The sequence below is a fragment of the Protopterus annectens genome, chromosome 3.part0, assembly GCF_019279795.1.
Source record: "Protopterus annectens isolate FY-2018-M chromosome 3.part0, PAN1.0, whole genome shotgun sequence".
NCBI lineage: Eukaryota > Metazoa > Chordata > Ceratodontiformes > Protopteridae > Protopterus > Protopterus annectens.
In genome coordinates this window covers 1254193805-1254215865 of record NC_056731.1, presented here as the reverse complement: position 1 = coordinate 1254215865, position 22061 = coordinate 1254193805, and the positions used below count along the sequence as shown (strand labels likewise).

Below are 22061 nucleotides of genomic sequence, written 5' to 3'. Positions count from 1 at the left end.
TGAAGAAAATGTTAATTATAATGAAAAGATGGAATAGGGATGATACTGAAAGAAAAGTAAGACTGATAAAATGTGAAGTAACTAAAGCCTTTGAGAAAGTGAGCCATAATGCATTGTGGAAGATTTTAGAAGCATATGGCATTGGAGTAAAAAACTATTAATTTAATATAGAAATCTTATAAAAATTCATGGATACAAGTTATGATAGATGAAAGGATGGAAAAAAAGAATTAAGAAAAGAACAAAACAGGGATGCCCAATAAGTATGTGCCTATTTCTGTTAATAGTAAATGCAATAGTACAAATATGTATGCATGAAGTGAGGAGGCAAAATTTGTGTGAGGGAATGAAATATTATATACCAATATGTATGACATATGCATATGATTTAGATCTAGTAATAATAATGACGGATGGATAAGTGAGGTTGTAATTATGATAAAAAAGTGTTATTAAAAAGTTTATCTGCATTTAAACAAAAACAAGTTGACGAAAGTATTTGGTGAGATAAAAAATAGAATATATTTCACAAGAAAGCAATGAAAGATTTTGGGACTGATGTTTGCTGAGTATGAAAGTATAACAATCCAATGGAAATAGATACTAGAACAAATAAAATGTGTTAACTTGGGTGAAACATTTTTATTTATCATTTCAGAAAAAAGGCCTATATGTTGAATACTTATGTATTAGGAAAATAACCTATTTAAGGGGAATATATATGTTCCCTGCTCAAACTGAAAAACAGTTATGAGAATTATAAGAGTTTTTTTTAACTTCATTTGGGGCAGGAGACTGAACACATTAAGTAGATGGATAATTTATAATTAAAACAATTTGGTGATTTGAATTAAAAAGGCCAGTGGTGCATTTAGTGTCTATACATTTATTTTGGATAATGAACTAGATGAGAGGAAGAAAAAAGAAATTATAGGTAAGATGTTATATGAAAAATATAAAAATGCATGAGAGAAAAATCAGGGAAACAAAAGAAAAGATAAGAAAATATATGAAAAAAGGGACAGAATGGAAGGAAAGAATATGACAAAATTAAATTATGGAAGGTAAAATTAATTGAGGTTAATGGGAAAATAAAAGAATGGTATAATATGATTTTAGAAAAAAAGTGTGGTACACCCATGGAAGGAATTAAATGAAGATGAAAAAAGGCAATAAAAGAGGGAAAAAAGTTTGAAAAGTTTTATGAAGTCGATGATTTTCTGTGAAGAACTTCACAGGACAAGCTAAACAGTGACAGGGAATTTGAAATATATGAACTATAAGGCGATGGAGGAAGGAAAATACATTGACTGAAGTGAAGAAGAAACAAAAGAAAAACATTACTTTTGATTGAAAAAAATACATAATATTGGTAAAAGTTAACAAATGAATATAGATCGGAAGGATTTAAATATATAACTATAAATATAGTATTATACTAGAAGTATGATAAAGTAAATACATGTGATATTGATGAATGGAATAAAGTACTGATTGTAACAATATGGGTGCTGTGAAAAAATATATGACTTTTAATATAACAAGAAAATGGAAGAGGATGATAAATTAGCTGAAATAAGATGGCTGTGGAAGAAAGGGTGTGGTGGGTAAATATTACAAACATTTTTTGAAATAAATAGAAGTGTTTTATTATGTTTGTTTGTGTTGATAATACATAAATAATTTCAAATATGAAAGTAAAAAAATGAGTGGGTCTATGACATATCATTGAATGGCTACTCAGCAAATAATCATACATTAAATACCTATTTATCAAAGCTGGTCTTCAGCGAATGGCTGATTTTAAATAGGGCAAACCAGAGGTTGACCACCCTCTGAAATTTGTCCTTTTTCCCACTGTAGTGAGATCTCAGAGTTGGTATATTTAGTTAGGGGTGTGGTGGCTGCAGCCTCCCACATTTGAGGGTGTAGCCACCTATCTTGGCAGGTTTTAAATTTTTTTTTTTTGTAGTTGTTCAGTTGGCCAACCACTTGTGTGGTCTATTTGAAATCCACTGTTCACTGAACAGCGGCTTCGATAAATACGTTTTTGATGAATGGCTATTCACTAAATAGCCAATTGACAAAATGTCATAGACCCAAAATGAGTGTGTAAATAATTGATACAGTATAAAATAAATGCACATTTTAATAAAGTGACTCTTGGCTTTTCAGACAATAGTTAATGGAGTAAAACAAAATACTGAATTGTCTCAGGTTCTGCAAAAAAAGGACATTTTTCTGACAGAGTTAGATGAACGAGGTCTGGAAACTTCTGTGCAGATAAAGATGATGGATCAAGATGAGCTGAATGCTGATGAGGAAGTACATTATAAGACTGTGATAGATCCAGTGCTGGGACAGGTTTCAAAGGAGGTGCTGTCAGATGTATTGGGCAAAGGAGCTGGATTATCAAAACTGCTGGCAGCAGTATGAAGACATAATTGTCCAGTAGAGTAGCTGTTTTGAAACGCATGCCACTGCAACAGGGTGCTTTTGTGTGCAGTAGGAAAAGTGTTTACATTTGCAGAAATAGTCAAGAAATGCAAAACTAAAGAAGAGAAGGACAGATGAAAAAACAACACAACCAGAAGCAAAGAGCAGTGGTAAGAATTAAATGAAAAACACTGACATTAGTAACAAGTGTGAAGTTATAAACAATATTATTTTTACTTTGGGTGTTTAAAGTGCAGGACACAAGAGAACCGATACACCTGGAAGCAGAAGACTAGGTGATTTTAGTTTTTAAACTCTTGCTTTAATTGAAAATATTATGGAGTGAATATATTTTTCTGAACTTCAGATTGCTGTCAATGAATTAAATAAATGTATAATTTTGAACATCAGACATAGGTGAATTTGACTTAAAGACTTGCTTTTGTCTGTATCAAGGTGTGTGCAGTTCAAAAGGTATGATGAAAGAAATGTTTGAATGGTGGGTATGGGTGACACTAATATGTTATGAGGGAAAAATGAAGCATATTTCAAAATGTTATAATTATGAATGGAAAACGAGGACTGTGAGTTATTGCAGTTAAAACATTTTTTTTTGTATGGTGATGGCAGCCATTTTGCATAAGACTGCAATAAAGGAAAATGTTGTCAGTATGGATAACAGGGACATACCAAAAAATTGCAGGAATTACTGTAAACACTGCAAAGAAATTTGTCCCTTTATTTTTTCAGATCCTGGAACTGGGGTTTGTCCGGAAAGAAACTTTTTGGTGGAGACTGCAGATATCCTTAAATCTGGGTTACCCCTTCTACCTTCCTGCTCCAAGGCAGTTGGTCACCACAGATGCCTTGGAATTTGCTTCAGGAGTAGGTTCAGGAAGTATAAGTGCAGGCAGGGGGTATGGGACACCAAGGACAGATTCAAGCACTTCAATATCAAGCACATGCCTGCCTTGATTAAGGCAGTCAACTCTCTGAACCCTGTTTGGTCCTCAAGACTTCTTCAAGTGGTTACCCTGCACTCTTGTGGCAGAAGTGTACAGCTCAGGACCCATCTGAGTTGGGGATTGCTTTAGAAAGGCTCAGTTTGGGGCTTTGACATTGATAGTTGTGTTAAAAACTGTTTACATTTCTCTGTATATAAGCTTTACTTTTGTGTGGGTTTCTGCTCAGTTTACCAGAGCTGCTCAATGTTTGGCAACTTTAGTCAGAGTTCTTGAGTGCATCTGTACTGAAATCCAAGGCATTGACTGAAAAAACTGCAAAATAAGAATATTTTAAGACAGTACTGCACTTTTTTAGTATTCAATTGAATTACTGCTTCATTGTAGCAGTGTGTGACTGCCTTTTACTCTGCACTTTGAAATTGCATGTCATTTCCTTATATAGCATAGGCTAGATTCAGACCTACTGAATTCAGACTGTTTTATCACTGTACTCTTAAACCAGCCATCTCAGAGGGCCTCCTTGCACCTTTGTGGCAGACGTGTGTAGCTCAGGACCCATCTTGAGTTGGAGATTGCTGAAGAAAGGCTCAATTTGGGGGATCCCCCTGGTAGTTGTGTTAAAAACTGTTTTAATTCACCTGTATATAAGCCTCGCATTTTTCTCATTGCTGCAGATTGTGCAACAGGGTTTAACAGTGCCCTGTATTGATGAAAATGCCCAGGAACATAATTTTTCCCTAGATACCTTCAGTAGAACCCCCCTAAGCTCCCCTGTTGAGCAAAGGGCAATTCAGTTGCACTCTAAACAGACTTCTCACACTTATCATCCACAACCTAGTATACACCCACTACCTTTGCTACTACAAGTCAAAATAGCCCACTAGTTAAGCCAAAGTCCTAAGTCCAGTTAGCCCACTTCCTTCTCAAATTCCACATTCAAAAAAATCCTGCCACAATGGAAGGGCAGTTTCCCATCATTTCTCCTGCCAGCTTGATTGATATGGACATCTTGAGGCAATGTAGCAATTGCTTTATATATACTGGCAACCATTTAATCCTAAAGCAAACTAACACCCTGTGTGAGAGATGCAAATACACTGTGGAACTGGAGTCAATTTTCTCACATAGAAACAACCTAGACATCAAACAGGCTGTCAGCACACACATTTCACCTCTCACGCACACCTCACCTCTCACACAAAATATTGTCATGACACATAAACCCACATATATGGAGGTATTCACTAAAAGCCTACCAAAAGATCAGAGACCTCCAAAATGCACACCATCCACATTCACCACTAATCCAAAAGAAACCACTGCACATAACAACACACACACACACACACACACACACACACACACACACACACACACACACACACACACACACACACACACACACACACACACACACACATGCACGCATACACACATGTCTCAACAAATTAGCCCCTAAGATAAAACACATCAAACGTCTTGGTCATAGGCGACTCCATAGTTAGGCACATAGATTTCCCCATCACCAGACTGGACAACGAGAAGGTCATGGTTAGCTGTCTATCAGGTGTCAGGATCTGTCAAATCATGCATGCACTCAAGTCACTCAACAACAAATACCGTTATGACTCTGTCATAGTCCATGTTGGAGTGAATGACTTGAGACATACCTCTTTGGACTATATGAAGACAGACATGACAGAACTCTCTGATTATGTGCCCCAGACAAGTATGTCCCTAGCCCTAAGCACTATCCTTCCCTCACCCAGGATGATGCCACAATATAAACAAAAAATGATTGACTTAAACAACTGGCTTAGCTTCTGTTGTCAGTTCAGGGAGATCTGTTGTCTGTCAGCCTGGGACAATAAGGTAGACAGACCTTGTTGCTTTGCTAGAGATGGTTCGCACATTTCCCCCCTAGGCTTTCAGATACTGGCAAAGACCCTTGCTTTCCCCATAGTGCCTTTTTAGACAATGTCAAAACAACAAATTTGCTAATATAACAAAATCTAATTGAGGCAAACTTAGGGTCGTGCTGCTTAATGCTAGGAGTTTAAATATGAAACTGCACTCCCTGGAAGTGCTCCTCACCTTGGAGGATGCTGACATCTGTGCAGTTACTGAGACATGGTCTAAGGCCACTGACAGCACCCTGAGTATTCAAGGCTACAATGCCTTTCACACATTCAGACCTCAAAATAAACGTGAAGGAACCAACGGTAGAGTTGTATCCATCTTCATTAAAACCAAACACACTGTATGACTGTTCAAACATAATGCCTCTGTCTAACTGCTCCATGCCCAATTAACTAATTGGAAAGCACCATACCACTTAATTGCTAGCTATAGATCCCCCACCAAGAATTAGGATAAGCACACCACCTACCTCGATTTACTGGAATCACTCACCATACAGCCCAACACCTTAATCATGGGAGATTTCAACTACTCTTCCATGGACTGGGGGATATACATGAGCAAAAACATGCTCACCCAGAGGTTTCTGGACTTTGCTAACACAAATGCTCTAGAGCAGATAGTCTGCACCCCCACTAGGGGCTCTAATGTTCTGGACATAGTACTCACCAACTTGGAACTTAGGGGGGGGGGGTCACTGTACTTATCTATGCGTGATGACCTCCCTGGTTAGGTCAGACCACAAATCAGTCTCATTTGCAGTAACTACTGGAACTGACATCCTGACAGGAACAAAAATTATAAAACAAACTTTATCAAAGATATCTACAGCCTACTAAGCAATGGTGCAAAAAGCTTCATGCCACCCACAATTGCAGACATGAATTATCACTATTCAGACGTATACACAAATGCCCTGTACAAACACTTAATTGAATGCATAACATTTTCTATACCTGACCAAATAAAAAAACAGCTCTTCCCATAAAAACAAGCCACTGTGGTGGACTTCAAGTATAAACCGGTTATATAGCAAGAGGAAGAAACTGATGTTCAAAATCAAGAGGGATATTGCTCTGCAGAGGAAGAGTTCCCTCCTAAGCCTAAACAAGAAAATCCGAAATCTTATAAAGTCTTCTAATGCAAATTATGAAACTAAAATCACATCCCTAGCCAAGTATAATCATAAGGAATTATTTAACTATGTCCAGAGTCTAAAAGGGAATGCTCAGCTATGTGCTGAACTGGTCAAAGATGGGATCACTCATACTACACCAGAAGATATTGCCAGCCTGCTAGCTGATAGATTCAGTAAAGACTTCACCCCATAACCCCACCTACCATACCCAAAGCATGCCTGACACCAGTCCTCTGCCTAGTATCTCTAGAGAACCAGGTCATCTCTGAGCTTGCGAAGGCCAAAGAACATGGTTTCAATAAGACCAGATAATATCCCAGGTTGTTTACTAAACAATCTAAAACAAGAACCAGAGTACCCACTTGGCATTCTCTTTAATCATAGCTTACAAACTGGCTATGTCCCTGCAGAACAGAGAATAGCAACAGTAATTCCCCTGCACAAAGGGGATCCCGGGGACTACAGACCCATAAGCCTAACCAGTCTCATCTGCAAAGCCATGGAAAAAATTAGCATGGACCTTATCAACAAGGCCATAGACAACCTCTGAACAGTTGGCTTCATTAAGGGTAGATCATGCTTGCTAAACCTGGTAGACTTCTTGAGGATATTACCAAAGCCATGGACAAAGGTAAGACAGTGCACACAGCTTATCTCAACCTTGCTAAGGCTTGCAACACAATCCCCCACTCTGGCATCATTGAGAAACTCTCCCAGCTAGGGATTAACCCTTACATTACTAGATGGCTAACCAACTGGCACACCTACAAAACACATTCTGTCAAAATTGGTGACTTCACCTCCACAAGCAGACTTTTCACCAGTGGAGTAGCACAGGAGTCTGTGCCCGGTCCCTTACTGTTTGGCATCTATTTCTCAGAAGTTCAGGCTAAAGTAGACTGCCTCTAACTCACCAAGTTCACTGATGATTGCAAACTGGGAACGATCATTGAGTCCCCCAATGATGTCAGCATACTGTAAGTAGGGATAACATAACAAATAATTGGTGCCAAAGCCACGGTCTAAAACTAAATGCAAAAAAATGCATTATTATTCCCTTTGGCAAAATGAAATTCCCAGAAAATTACAATATTGACAGCACCCTCCTGAGTTCCAACCCAGTGGTGTGAGACTTGAGAACACAGGTTGATAGCAATCTGAACTTCGACCACCAAGTTTCTACAGTTGTGAGGAAAGCCTTCTATGTAGATTACCTCATAAGTAAGCAAGGGAATAGCATCAAGGTCAAGGGATGTTGTAACTCCACTGTGCTCAACCCTCATCAGACCACTAATAGAGTATAATGCATCATTTTTGCATGTACATCACCAGACACCTGCAATAGCTCAAGAGACCTCAGAGGCTTCTCACTAAGAAAATACAGGGACTCCAAATCATGATCTTCGTGGACAGGCTGAAAGCCCTATCACTTTACTCTGTGTCTTATAGGCTGCTAAGAGGTGACTTGTGACTGGCCTATAAGGCAATCTGTAACCCTGCCCTAATGGAAATGCTGTACATCCACAAGTCAAATGGTGCAAGAGTCACTTGCTATAGGGATATCAGCCTAGCCTGTGACATTAACAGAACATGCTGGAGAGACAAATATTTTTCCAGACACTGCTGCATCTCTGGAATAGACTTCCTATTCATGCAAAACAGAGCTCCTCACTGACACTATTTAAATACAACCTTGGCAATTGGATTGGAGATCACAAATTCACCCCTGGGGTGGCACCCATGTCTCTCATGGATAGGGGTAGCCGGTGTTGATCACAGATCCACTCTATTCATAAATGTATTCTGCAAAGTACCCAAAAAGAACAAATGAGGATACTTGGGATTAACGTGGCTAGGCATGTAAAGGCTCTAGCAACGTCCTATAAACCTCTGAACCACAGTCATGTGGTACATCAGCAAGCAAGGGTGAAACAGGTCAAAACACTTTGCAGACTAGCCAGATTAGCTTGTAATATAACTTCATAGCACAATGTTACTCTACAGGCATCCTACACTCTGTCAGAACAGAACTATGTGGCAGACAAACTGAGCAGGACCAGGTCAGATCCTCGTGAATCGCATCTAGATCAGGGGATCTTCCAAAATTTGATCCATCAGTTGGGAGTTCCTCAAGTATAGCTCTTTGAATCCTCTCTGAACAATCAACTGGCAAAATTGTATTCCAGGACAGACACCATTTGAAATGTCAGGACCCACAGCAAGTCTCAAAATACAGAGACTGAATGGTTGAAAGAATAGGTTTACATATACTAAGACTGATATGCCATTTCTCAGAATATTCCCTTTTCTCCAAGGTATGGCATTCTCGGAGTTGGTATATATAAGATTGGGTGGGGGGTGCAGAAAGGTCCCCCTTGCAAAAAGAAGTTTAAAGGAAAAGAGCAATTTTTGCAATTTGCTCTTCTGTGTTTTCAACCTTTTTTCCTGTTTTTTCATTTTTCAGCACTTGGCATTTTGAATGCCAACATTTCAACAGGGAGCCTTCCAGGACTCCTTGCATAAAGGTCTGGACGACAAATGCATTTTCTTTTCTATTCTTTGTGCAAGAAAATTCCAGCATGCCTTTCCACCCTTTCCTCGAATATATAGGGTACTTCTGAAGATTCAGAAGGAATCCCCCAAGATCATTGTAGTGACTCCATTCTAGCTCAGGTAACCATGGTTCTCCCTTCTTTTGGAAATGACCAGGACCAATAACAACAAGCTTCCTCATAGGGTGGACCTGCTCACAGAATAAGAGGGGTGTTTTATACACCCCAACATCAGTCATCTTCAATTGGCTGCCTGAATGATACTATATAGTCTTAATTCTTTTTGGGCACCTGTTTTCTAAGGATGTGCAGCAGTAACTAATGGAGTCAAGAAATTCTGCTACTAGAAAATCATGTATAAACAAATGAAAAAGGATTTGTCGTTGGTGCTAACAAAATAAACAGCATCCATTCCAGGCTAGTTTTTCTCTGGTTATACAATATTTGTGTGATTATTATCATATGGCCTTTCTTATTTCTCTGTCAAGGTTAATTTATCGTCCGTTTCAACAAGTCTGCCCATGGATCCTCCTCTTTCATGGCAGCCTCATGTCAAAATGTTTTTGAAAGATGGCCCATCCTTGGGAATCTTAATTTTATGTTAGAGAAGCTAATACTTGCTCCATTTGAACCAGCTTATTTGGTTGAGTTGAGGATCTTAATATGGAAGACAATTTTAGTGATTGCTCTGACATCTGCAAGAAGTGTATCTGAGTTGCAAGCTCTTATGGTGAGTCAACCCTACCTCATTTTCCATAGGACAGGATTTCTTTCAGAAGTAATTTTTCTTTTATGCCTAAAGTGGTATCCGAGTTCACTTTAGACCAAACAATCTATTTCCCCATTGTCTTTCCTGAGCATAAAAATGAGGGGGTAAGGATACTCCATACCTTGGATGTCCACAGACAACTCAGGTACTACCTTGACAGACCTACATCTTTCAGATCTTTGGATCAATTGTTAATTTTTTTATGAAGATAAGAAGGAACAACCTGTGCCAAAACAGACTATTTCCAAATGATTGTCTAAAGCTATTACCTTTTGTTATACTCACCATCACAAATCTTTTCCAGGCAGGGTCAAGGCTGACAATACCAGGGCCTTGGCTTCATCAATGGCTTTTTGGAAAGGGTTGGATTATAGAAATATTCTCAAAGTTGCTACTCAGTCCACTGTACATAAATTTTACAAATCACTATAAACTTGATTGTTTTTATTGGTCTAGATCAAGCTTAGCTAGGACCAATCTCCAGGGGATCCTGGACCCTGTATTTATTTATTTATTCATTTTAGTTTTTATTTTTAACTGGAGTAGTACAATGATCACAACAGACCAGGGTGAAGTGATTCAGAAATAAAAAAGACAAAAAAAGGACAAAATCACAAATACTGAGAAATCACAGAAGGTACATAATCCTATAGACAATTGATTAAACATGTAAATAATATGAGCAAGTAGAAAAACAAGTGTGAATTAATTTTAGTGGTAAATATGAGGGGAAAGCAGTAGCTAAGAACTGAGAATCAAAGCAGAAGTGATGCATATGAGGAGGGAGTTAGGATATGTGACCAGTGGAAAAGCACTTGCAGTCAGATTTTTGATGAAGGTGTGTTTTGAGTTGTGCTCTGAAGGTGGGGAAAGAGTAGACTTCTTTATGGTGAAGGGGTGGGATTGCCAGCGTTTGGATGTAAGAATGGAGAAAGAATGGTCAGTAGAGTGCTGTTTAGTTTGGGGAGTCTGAAGTGAGGGACTTAATTAGGAGATGTTGCTGAGGTTGAAGGGGCTGGTTTTATTATGGAGTTTGGCTGCAAAAGGTGGAATGGCACATGGTTGAAGTGGTTTGGAAACAAGAGACTGTAGGAATAGCTCAACTCTATAGGAGACTGGTAACCATTTGACCTTGAAGAGGGAGATGCAGAGGTCTGCCCTACAGAAGAAACTAGAAATGAATCGGCAGATTTTGTTTTCAATGGACTGTAGAATGGATGAGTTTTTTGTTTGTTTTTTTGTTAGAGGCTGTGGCTATGATGGGGAGCCTGTATTCAAGTTGAACAAGGTGGACGCCTTTGGCAATTGAAGCTCAGATGGTCCAGAGAGAAACAGAGATATGTTCTGGGACCAGAATCAAAGAAAACTGATCTTTTTTGTTGTATTTCCAATGAGGCTTTGGAAATTAAGTGACTGGTCTAGTCATAAACCTAAGTATTTAAAGGATGTAGTTGTTTCCATTGGGCAGCCATTGAAATCTGTGATACTGAGATTTTTAGGAGTCTTTTTCAGCTTTTTAAAGTTCCAAATATCATACGTTTTGTTTTAGATGGGTTTAGAAGTAGCTTATGGTTGTTCAGCCAAGAACTAAGGGAGTGGAGGACAGAATGGAGCTAGGTTTGAATAGCTGATTGTGAGGGACTGGATTAAAGAATAACAACGTTATCTGCTTAAAGAGTAATAGGAAGGCTAGGGAGATCAGAGGGCAGCTTGTTAATAAAGACTGAAAACAAAAGGGGTGGGTATGGAACCCTGGACTCTCCTCTGGTAAGGGGTGCTGGCAGTGATAAGGATATGCTTAATTTTACTCTGAAATACCTATTTGGTAAGAAATGTTAGAACCATATGCAATGTTGGGGATAACCCCAACCTCTTGGAGGGAGTGAAGGAGCAGGAAGTTGTCAATTCGATCAAAAGGTTTGGTAAGGTCAATGAAGAGAGCTCCTGAAAAGTTTATTTTATCCATGTTGAGAAGGATCTCATGTATAAGTGACCATTGTGCTATCATTATGCTATGGCCAGCCTAGAATTCATGCTGTTTAGGAATGAGGAGGTGCTTCTGTCAGATGTAAGTGGACAGTTGGTTGTAGATTAGTTTCTCCTTCCTTCTTCCAAATATAGTTAGCTAAGGTAATCTACCCATACAGCTAAGGTTACTGTAGCAGTGATCAATATAGAGAACATACTACAGTTATGTAAGCTGAACTTACCATAACAGTAGATGTTCAAATGATCACTGCTACATTAGCCATGCTCAAACTCCATTCCCCCTTTGTTTTTTGGTGTGTTTTTTATGGCAAGTTGTGGACATTTTTTTTTTATTCCAAGTATTGTCCTTTCAGGGTTCAGCCAGGTCAGTCTCCCTCTCTCTGCTGACAGGAAAGCTGTGAAGGGCTTTGCAACCAAACTTGTCTTTTAATCAGCTCAACTCAAGCTGCTTGACAGTTTGAGCCTGTTGAAGGTACCCCAAAGCTTTGAATGTTGGACGGCTGTTATACCCTTGGCAGGATATAACCCATAGTACTAAGTCTACTGCAGCAGTGATCATGTGAACATTAGCTGTTATGGTAACTTCAACTTATACAACTGTACTATGTTCGCCCCAGTGGAAACTACCATTTTATTAGAGGGGAAAACTCTTCCCCTGGCTTGCATTTACTAAAAGTTTTTAATACCATTGAAACTGAATATGTGTATAATCTAGTGCTTAAAAAGCAGATTTAAACATTAGGAATTCAAGCAGCTGTTCATCTCGTGACATTAACAGACAAAGTTAAATGTTTCTTAATGTGGAGAAAAAAAGTTAAGTATTTCACAATTTATTTCCCAACTTGTAAGCTCGTGATCATTTGTAGTTAGTTATCATTATGCCTGTCTGCTGTTAAAGTAACACCATTTTCTGAAAACAAAAATAGAGCTATGAATGTCTCTGTAATTCTAATAAAGTTACTTACCCACAAAAAAGTCACAGATAGACAGATTAAGCAGGAAATAATTTCTTGGTTTTCTAAGTTTCTTTTCCAGGAGGAATGCCAAAATAACCAATCCATTTCCAAAGAAAGTAATGGAAGCCATGAGTGAAATGTTAATTGCCAGTATTATTTTTGTACTTCTCGAGAAATTTGGAATTGCACTCTGCAAATAAAATGGGTCTCCGTTGTGAAAGTTGGATACATTCTGCACAAAGGCAGATGAATTACTGATGTCAAATATCAAAAAATACTCAGCCATATCTATTTCAAACCATAGATAAAATGTACTGAGTGTCGTTTCTCAAAATAGGCATACAATACATTTTACAAAAATTAAGTTTCAATTCTATATGTATTGAAATACAGTCAACTTTACCTTTAAAAGACTGTGTGTATGTGCTTTGCTGAATATTTAAATGCACACCCCTGGATATTTTGTTAAAAAAACTTGATACATGAATAAACTTTCTAAAAAGAAAAGACAAAATGCTGTTTTGTATTTTAAAAAGATCAGAATTATATATGTGCTTAGTAATATAGACTACTGTTTCATAAATCTTAACAGATACATTAATATAACAACAACAAAGAAATTCTCAATTCTTTAGTTATGTGACCTCCTATTTATACAGCAGTTTAAATGGTCTTCCCACTACTTGAGGACTGGGATTTCCAACCATCACATAGCATTACTTATTACAGTAGTTAGAATTATGATTGTTCAACGGCAACAAGACAATGGCTCAGGAGATGTGTTTTCAGTGCTTTCAGCAACATAATTAGCATAATTTATTATAACTATGTTAGTATTTAGAAATTATTAATCTGTATGAAGGGGCTTTTAAAATTATAGCTGTATATATTCTTAAATTTAAAACTTTGTGCCCTGAAGGCTTGAATGAAGATTTTAACTGGAAAATGCTGATAAATTAGTTAATTGTTTAATTGTTTTAAATAATAGGTTGATTGAGTTAATAGGTTTATTGATATATGTATATATAGAGATGCATTTGTATGTCTTTTTGTACTCCTTGAAGGCTGAGGCCGAGACGTCAGAGATACAATAAATCGTGTGGTGGATACTTTTGTTGCTTCTTTTTTAGAAAAACTGGCAGTTGGCACATATAGAGTTTTAGTCCCTCAGCCCTTATTTGCCTACAGTGTGATCTTGAGTAGGTCACTTAACTAGACAGTGCTTGAGGGCATTTGGGAATTTGGGCTAGGCTTGTCAATGGGCCCCTGGTGCAAGTCTAGTAACTGTATTGTTGCCTTTTTTCTGTTATCATCACATTTGATGATGCATGTTGATAAATGTAAATTGTATGCAACAGCTGCAAACAAAAGATAGGTTCTTGTTTGCATCATCACACATCATACGTCTTATGTGTGCAGATTTTCACAGAATGCCCAGATTTTTGCCTCATATTTTTGGTTTGTTTCTCTTAAAATTGTGGTTTTCTTGCAAATCACTGACAAATCTCTGGCAGATCAATGAGGACTGAAGTCAAAAAATAATGGCACACATTTTAATTTCAGACTTAATATCCTTCAGAAAATTCTAAGTTTGTAAGAGCAATATTTAAAAAGTGTCTCTATTTTTGGGATTTTGCCCCATTATCTGTACATTTGTCCAGATTTTTTTCTCTTAGAAGTTGAGAGGTATGTCACACATACAGGCATATGTTTTGCTGTATAACCAGGACTCACTTCTGTCAATCCCACATTGGGTGAGTCTGCTGTAGCTATATTTGTAACCCTTACTATACTAACACTGCTGTAAATGAAGAACGGTGTTATGCAATGTACTTTTTTTATTTTATTTCTTAATTTACTAAATGGAGAAGTTCATATTGGCATAACATACTTTTATTGGAAACACACAAGGAAGAAACAATGTTTGATGCCTAGAGGCATCAGTAGGAGGGGTCAGCAGTACTCAGACCACCTGTCTCCTTACCATTGAGATTTGATTCTATTTGGCTAATTTCTTTGCTTACCAAGGATATGCTACCCCTCCAACCAAGTTGTGACAAGAAAACTCATTCCCTGTATCTTGTTCTGTGGGCTACACTGAATACAATGGCTGCCTTTTATAAACTTCATTGGCTCCTTGCTATCTGAATCTAAGTCAGTTTGGTTAACACCTTTGCTTACCATGGATCTGGCCCCCTCAGTGTTTTGGACAGATGACTAATTCCTTGCATCTTGTTTTACTGGCTACATTGAGTGGAACAGCTGCCTGTCAGGTGAACATTATAAGACTAAATTGACTTGCCCCTATCTAGAATAGCTAACCTACATGTACTAAATACTCTCTTCTGCTTTGTACAATTTCATTACAAATGTGTCTTGTGATGCTTACCCAGAATCAGTGTGTTTGTCAATGCAGGACATAAGACTTTCTAAGGTGCTCTTATACACACTGAAGATAAGTAGCACTAGAAAGGGGATGGCTTAACATTTTACAGTTACTATTGATATCTCTAGCGTTGGGTGGCCATGGTGGGGCAGTGGTTAGCGTTGCTGCCCCACAGAAGAGGTTCTCCGGTTCAATCCTCAGCGGGGGTGCCTTTTGTGTGGAGTCTGCATGTCCTATTTATTTTGAAGTTATAATTTCTATAAATGGCCTATAAATAAAGCAATATAATGTCAACTACTGAAACCTTTCTGAAGAGTCAGGTTTTCCTTTTGCAATAAAATATGCAGATGTGTATAAATATCACATTTGTGCATATAAGTTAGGCATTGTCAGTTTAGTAGAATTGTGGAATAGAATTTCATTATCCAAGGCACAGGACAAGAATGACTTCTGACAAAAATATGGTTATCAGTAAGTTAGAAAGAGTGACTTTATTTTTATGTCAAATTATAAATATATACATAAGTAATATTTGTATTAACTTGACCAAGATATAGTTGATGGTACTTCATGACATAATTAAAAGCTTAAATAAGGTTGTAAAAACTTTCAGTTGTAATGGATACCTAACTACCACCACTTTCCAGATATCTGTAGTTATTTTTTAATAACATATGAAAATATGCAATATCGTGTTAATGCTGAACTGCCATTCACTGTCTCCCAAGCAGGCTTGTGAATCAGCATTTTCACAGCTAAGTCAGTACACAAGTCAGGAAAGACTGCTGACCAAAATAGAGTGGTCAGTAAGTTAAAAAGTATGATTATTGTATTGCCAAATTCTAAACGTGCCATATTAATATTTCTAGTAATAAGCTGACCCAGAAGCAGTATTTGAGCTACTTCTTGGAATCAAATGAAAACATTTATAACAGTGGAAAAGATGTCTCTAATATCTATCTACCAACCACCACTTGGTAGATATGTATGCTGGTTTAGCAGTATAATATGTATATTTGCTTTCTCTAAGAATCTCAACTAGTACTCTCTCTGAAGCATTAAGCAACAATATTTCACATGCACAGAGCCAGGTGGAACCTCAGTACCTCAGACAATGCAAGTTATTTTTATAAAATATTATACATATATGCTATATGTTAATAATTGTAATAATAACTTGAACCAAAACATATTTATATGGTACACCACGATATCCACTGAAAGTCTACAAAATTCTGGAAATACTTTGTACTGATAGTCAGTCTTATTTAGCTCAGTTTTATTGATATTTACATCTATTTGTTCATTATGTATGCAAATATGCATATCAGTCATGATTGTACAAAAGGAGTAGTACTTACAATGTTGTTGCACAGCAAATTGAAGGTGGCATTTTTATGAACAAAGTTGCTTTTCACCAAATTGAAGATCACATTTTCATGCACAAAATGTCTATGTGCTATATCTAGAGTGATATTAACAGTTGATGGTATAATTACAATACCAAAATATGTATGCTAGCTAATTACTTATTCAATATGAAAATCATAATTACATCTGGTTGACATATTAATATCACCATTGTAAACAGGAATGTGTGTGGAACTAATTTCATAGTTTGAAAACATTCTGCACTTTAAGTGCCTCTGTAACTTTTACAGTTCTCAAGAAATGCACATTTGTTTATAGGCAGGCTGCAAACCTGCATTCCTAGCAATTTTATTTAGGCAAAAGCTGTGAAGGCAGGAAGTCCACAGGTATGGACTTTCACTGAGGTTATGTGTTTCTGAATTAATACACACCATCACTAGGGAACAAGTCTTAAATGCACTTCCCTAGACCAAGAACACTGTATTGATGGGCCCCCAATAATATCCCAGGATGCCTCTTAAATAGCAAGAAATTTGACCTATCAGCACCACTGAAGTCACTATTTAACCATAGCATCCAGTCAGGCTTCATGCCACACGAATGGAGAACTGCAACAATCATGCTTCATCATAAAGACGGTCCTTCTGTGGACCCCTGGAAGTACAGATCCATTAGTTTGACTAGTCTCATATGTAAAGCCATGGAAAGGACTATTATGGAAATAATTAATAATGACACTAGAAACCTCCAAATGCTGGATCTCACCCCATTCAGTTTGTCAAGGAAAGCTCATGCCTACTCAGTCTGGTAGACTTCTTTGAAAAGGTCACTAAAGCAGTGGATGAAGACAAAATGGTGCATACTGCCTACCTTTACCTGGCTAAGACATCTGATACAGTATCTCACTTGGGAATTGCAAACAAACTCATGGAATAGGGCATACACCTAAATGTTGCATGCTGCATTGCCAACTGGCTCTCAAATACTACCCACCAGGATTATTGTCACTAGTGAAATCCCTCAAGGCTTAGCACTGGGTCCTCCCCTTTTTACTTTCTACTTCTTGGAAGATAGGGAATACATCAAGCATCTCTGGCTGACAAAGTTTGCAGATGATTGCAAACTGGGAACAGCCATAGAATCCCCTCAGAATGCTAATATCCTCCAGTAAGGGATAATACAGATAAATTATGTCTGCCATAGATATGGTTTAAAAATGAATGCCAAGAAATGCATAATAGTACCCTTTGGGAAGTCAGCTACCCCCTGGAACTACCTAATTGATAACATACCCCTAAGAGTAGAACCAGCAATCAGGGATTTGGGGTCATATGCAGGCAGTAACTTGGCTTTGTGCCAACATGTGACTAAGGTTGTAAGGAAATTATTTCTGTGTTGTTCTACTTATAAACAATGGTATGACAGAAATTCACCTTTGGTATATCTCCTATATCTCTAATGGATAGAGGTAACCTGTAAATGTTTGGCCACCTACGCCCTAGCTTACACATACCTCAAAAATAACCTCTAGGCACCTAACTTGTTGTACACATTTGGGATGCATGGCTAGGCTTAAAAAGGCCCTTGTGGTCATTAGCCTAGTATATACCTGTTTGGCGTTGGGACTGGCATACTGTTTAAGGTGTTTTTCTCACATACAAAAGGTACAGGGATTGATTCTTACCCTAGGAAGCATGGCTAGGCTTAAAACGCCCTTTGAGCTTGGGGTCACTAACTTAGTAATCACCTATGAACCTATGAACTTTATCTAGCATTAGGGATTACCCAGATGGGTAACCACTTTCTCACTTAATTGGCATTGTATAATTGTACAGGAGAAACTAACCCAGCATTTGGATTGAAGGGGTGTTAGCTGTTACATCACTGCATATGTCTTCATCATGCAGGAGTTAATTCCTTTTCTTTCATTGAATACATCACTTTATCCAACACTTAGCATAAGGCTATGATAGTATGAGTCATTCTGTATTTAGCCTAAAGACTAAGAGTTTCGAGGATTGAGTCATTTTTACCCATTGGAATAATTTTATTCTCTAACACTTTTCTGACTTGGCATAGCTTCTGGCCTTCATTTCTTTCTTGACAGCTTCTATTTACCTAAATATGTCATCTCATCTACATGCCATATGGACATGTCGTTCAGTTAGATGGGTTAGTTTACTTTCAGTTGCCTGCTGTTCCATCTCAATAGTGGGTTTGTTTCTATGTTGTAGATGTGCAATAAAATCCATTATGTTTTGTTTAAACATATTGTAAAGGGATCAACGGCTCAGTGCCAGGGAACTTATGTCTCCCCACAATTGCAATATCCAGTGTATAATTTCCTCAAGGCTGCATTGGCATTTTAGAAGGAAAGGGTCAAATCTATGCATATTGGGTGTACATTGTGGGTGTCCTCTGTCCCACTCTATATAAACTTAAAATGGTCTGAAAAGGCATCTGAGGTTATGGCTACATTGTTTTCTTGTTCCACCTACTGTAGATCAAACAGAAAATAATCAATCCTACTCTGTACCCCAGATTTCAGTGTGTGTGTACTCTTTCTTATCTTGGTTTACTGAACACCCTATATCAGCTAAATGGAAATCCAGTATCCATTCCCATAATGTATTTCTGTACTATCTTAATCTAATCCTACCTGTTGATACCCTATCCATGACTAGATCTAGCACCACACTGAAATTCCTATCTATAATAATGGGAAGAAGGTACCCAACCAATTCCACTAACATATTGCCAAATACATTACAGGGTTTTTTATATCTTCTATGAGGGGCCATAGAAGACTGCAAATAGAAAACAAACAGGTGCTCCTTTTGCTTTGGCTAATACCTGTTTTCCTCCCAGATCCACCGCATGCTGATTTTATCACATTGCAACAAATCTCTAATCAAAATTAGTACACCCTTAGAGGCCTAATCACCACATGCAGAAACAAACCGGTCATTACATCCCTTTAAGCAGTCTGCCAGTTTACTTTCTTTAAGCTTTGTTTCTTGTAAGCATGCTACCTGTTTATTCTCTACATGTAGTGTTTTAAGGATACATTGCGATTTTACATATGAGTTCAGCTCCTGAATTTTCCATGTTAATATCTGCCACTGCAACAACTTAGCTACCATAAACTTTGTACATCAAACCACCTGTAGTCTCTGCAGGATGGTAATAAAGTACTAGATTTATAACTTGATTAACTACAAAGTAGAAAAGAGACAGAAAGGAACTTAGAAAGGAAGTACTCTGCACACTACTATTAACTATCAATATTGATATAGCTATAGATATAGATATCAATAAAGACATTGATTTCACTTGTTTCATATCCATTTGTATTTCTTGTACAAGCTTTGTAACAGAGGTGAGCAAAGCCTGAAGTAAGGTCAAGTCCATATTTGCCTGGGAACTACCTCCCACTGCTTTTCTCTTCGGTTTCCTGACCATATCCTCCGTCATTCCTACCAGTCATCACTGGGGATGATTTTAATAATATATTAATAATAACAAATTTTAATAAATTGCTGTTCCAGATCAATGTTGCTCCTGGTAATTTAGTCCTTGTGCAAAATAGATGAACAGCTGCAGTTTAAATGCTTGCCCACACTGATTACAAAAAAATATGTCAATGAATGTCGGCCCATGAAACTCCCATTATATCAACACATCTGTACTCATGCACTTTCACAGACATAGGTTCATAGATTAGTACTATGCTAACTGCCTTTGTGAGCCATTTTAAGCCTAGCCAATTATTTCTTGTGAGACTCAAACCCTACACCTTGTGTTTATAAGGTAAACACCTTAACCATTAGGCCACCTTCCCAACCCTGCCTACCACCCAACATGCCTACCACCATTTCCATTTCTTTAGTCACATGTATTGTTCCAAAGATATGAACATTTGTTTGAAGTGGAGGACATAAATGATCTTGTCAAAAAAATTAAGGATGCAATCACTGAAAATTAGAGTATAAAACTCCAGAGTTCCATTGAAGTGAATGAGTTAAATACCTGTTTTATTCTATACTGCAATTCACACTTTTTTCCCCTAATAGTCAGTCACTCAAACTCCAGTGGTATGTCATGTAATGACAAAGTCATCTGCTCCTGTCCTACCTCATATGAATTCATATGCAATAAATACAGAAACTTCATTTGCATTGTCTCTTAACACTATTAAGGATCTTCCATGTTCAATCCTTCCAATTTTCATGACATTAATAACTTTTCCAGCTCTTATCTTATGCAAAATCCAGCTTCATATTCTTGGTTAACCTTCCAATATGTTGTGGAAACCTACAGGAATAGTTTTATACACATACAGTAATCAGTGGAAGTCAAATTAATCCATCACTTGTACCCCTGGTCAATTCCATCCCAATATCTTCTACAACTTGACTACTTTTTAAGTTACTCATCTATCTTTCCTCTTAATACCTCAACCAGACACCTATTCAGGCACCCAACTGCTTGAAATGTGTCAGTTGGCATAGATATTGATAGCCACTTGTCATGAACTGGTGGCATAATTTAATGCTACTGCCCTAATCATATTTATATTAACTTTATATTTTGTAAACTTACCAAACTTAAGAAGACTTTCAGATAGTTAGTACACATTCCTATGGCATTACACCTTAAAATGCTACCAAAGTTAAAAGGTATTTCAAATAATAACAATATATTCTGCGATGATCATCACCTTCAAATAATGAAATTGTATACTCTTCCTGCCCCAGTCTATGTGCACTTATCCCAGAGCATTTGATCTAATGGCTCCAAATACACTATGGACAGGAAATATGACACAGGAGGACACCACTGTCTAGTACCTCTTTAAATGGCAAAGAAAAACTCAGTATGAATCTGTAGCCTAGCTTGCAACCACCTATATACAGTTAAGATCAAACCAGCAAATGTACAGGGAAATCCCAAAAACAACAACAATGCTTCAGTTATGTACATTCACTCTACTTTACCAAATGCCTTTTCAGCATCCAGGCCAAACACTACTAAGTCTTCCTTTTTATTCTGGACAGTTCATATTAACATTTTGGTTTCTAAAATATTGTTAAAAGTCTATCTCCCCTTAAAACCCTGGAATAAATTCAATGCCAAAGACATAATGCCATATGACCTGCCAAAATGGACAAAAACAATTGATACTTGTAATAAAGAATTGAAATTTCCTAAAAATTGATGACATGGTTTTATCTTTCCTTATTTTGGCAAAAGTACAACAATTCGCCTTTTTCACTAGCAGGGACTTCTTTTTCCTGAATTACCTAGTTAAATAACTTCAGCAAGCAGGGAACAATTTTTTTTTCATAAACAATGTTCAAAGCTCTACCATAATATCATCACTGCCAGGAGATAACAATTCCTCATCATTCAGATTGCCTGCACCTGTGAGTTTTTATTCAATTCTGTCCTGTTCACATGCCTATCTATTTCTATCTCATAATGTCTACAACTTTTCTCTGCCTCCTAGAATCGCTGACAATACATTATAAAATGTCTACAGTCACCACTTGATCTTGAAATATCTGTTGACCTGCCTG

General features: G+C 37.5%; 1 protein-coding gene across 1 annotated transcript in view; it reads right to left on the bottom strand.

Moving 5' to 3' along the window:
* LOC122797050 (histamine H3 receptor-like) overlaps positions 1-22061 on the bottom strand; it is a 242885-nt gene that overhangs the window by 192158 nt on the left and 28666 nt on the right. Inside the window, exon 2 of the mRNA XM_044065826.1 lies at positions 12735-12957. Within this exon, the coding sequence (XP_043921761.1) occupies positions 12735-12957 (223 nt within the window). The remainder of the gene's footprint in view (positions 1-12734; positions 12958-22061) is intronic.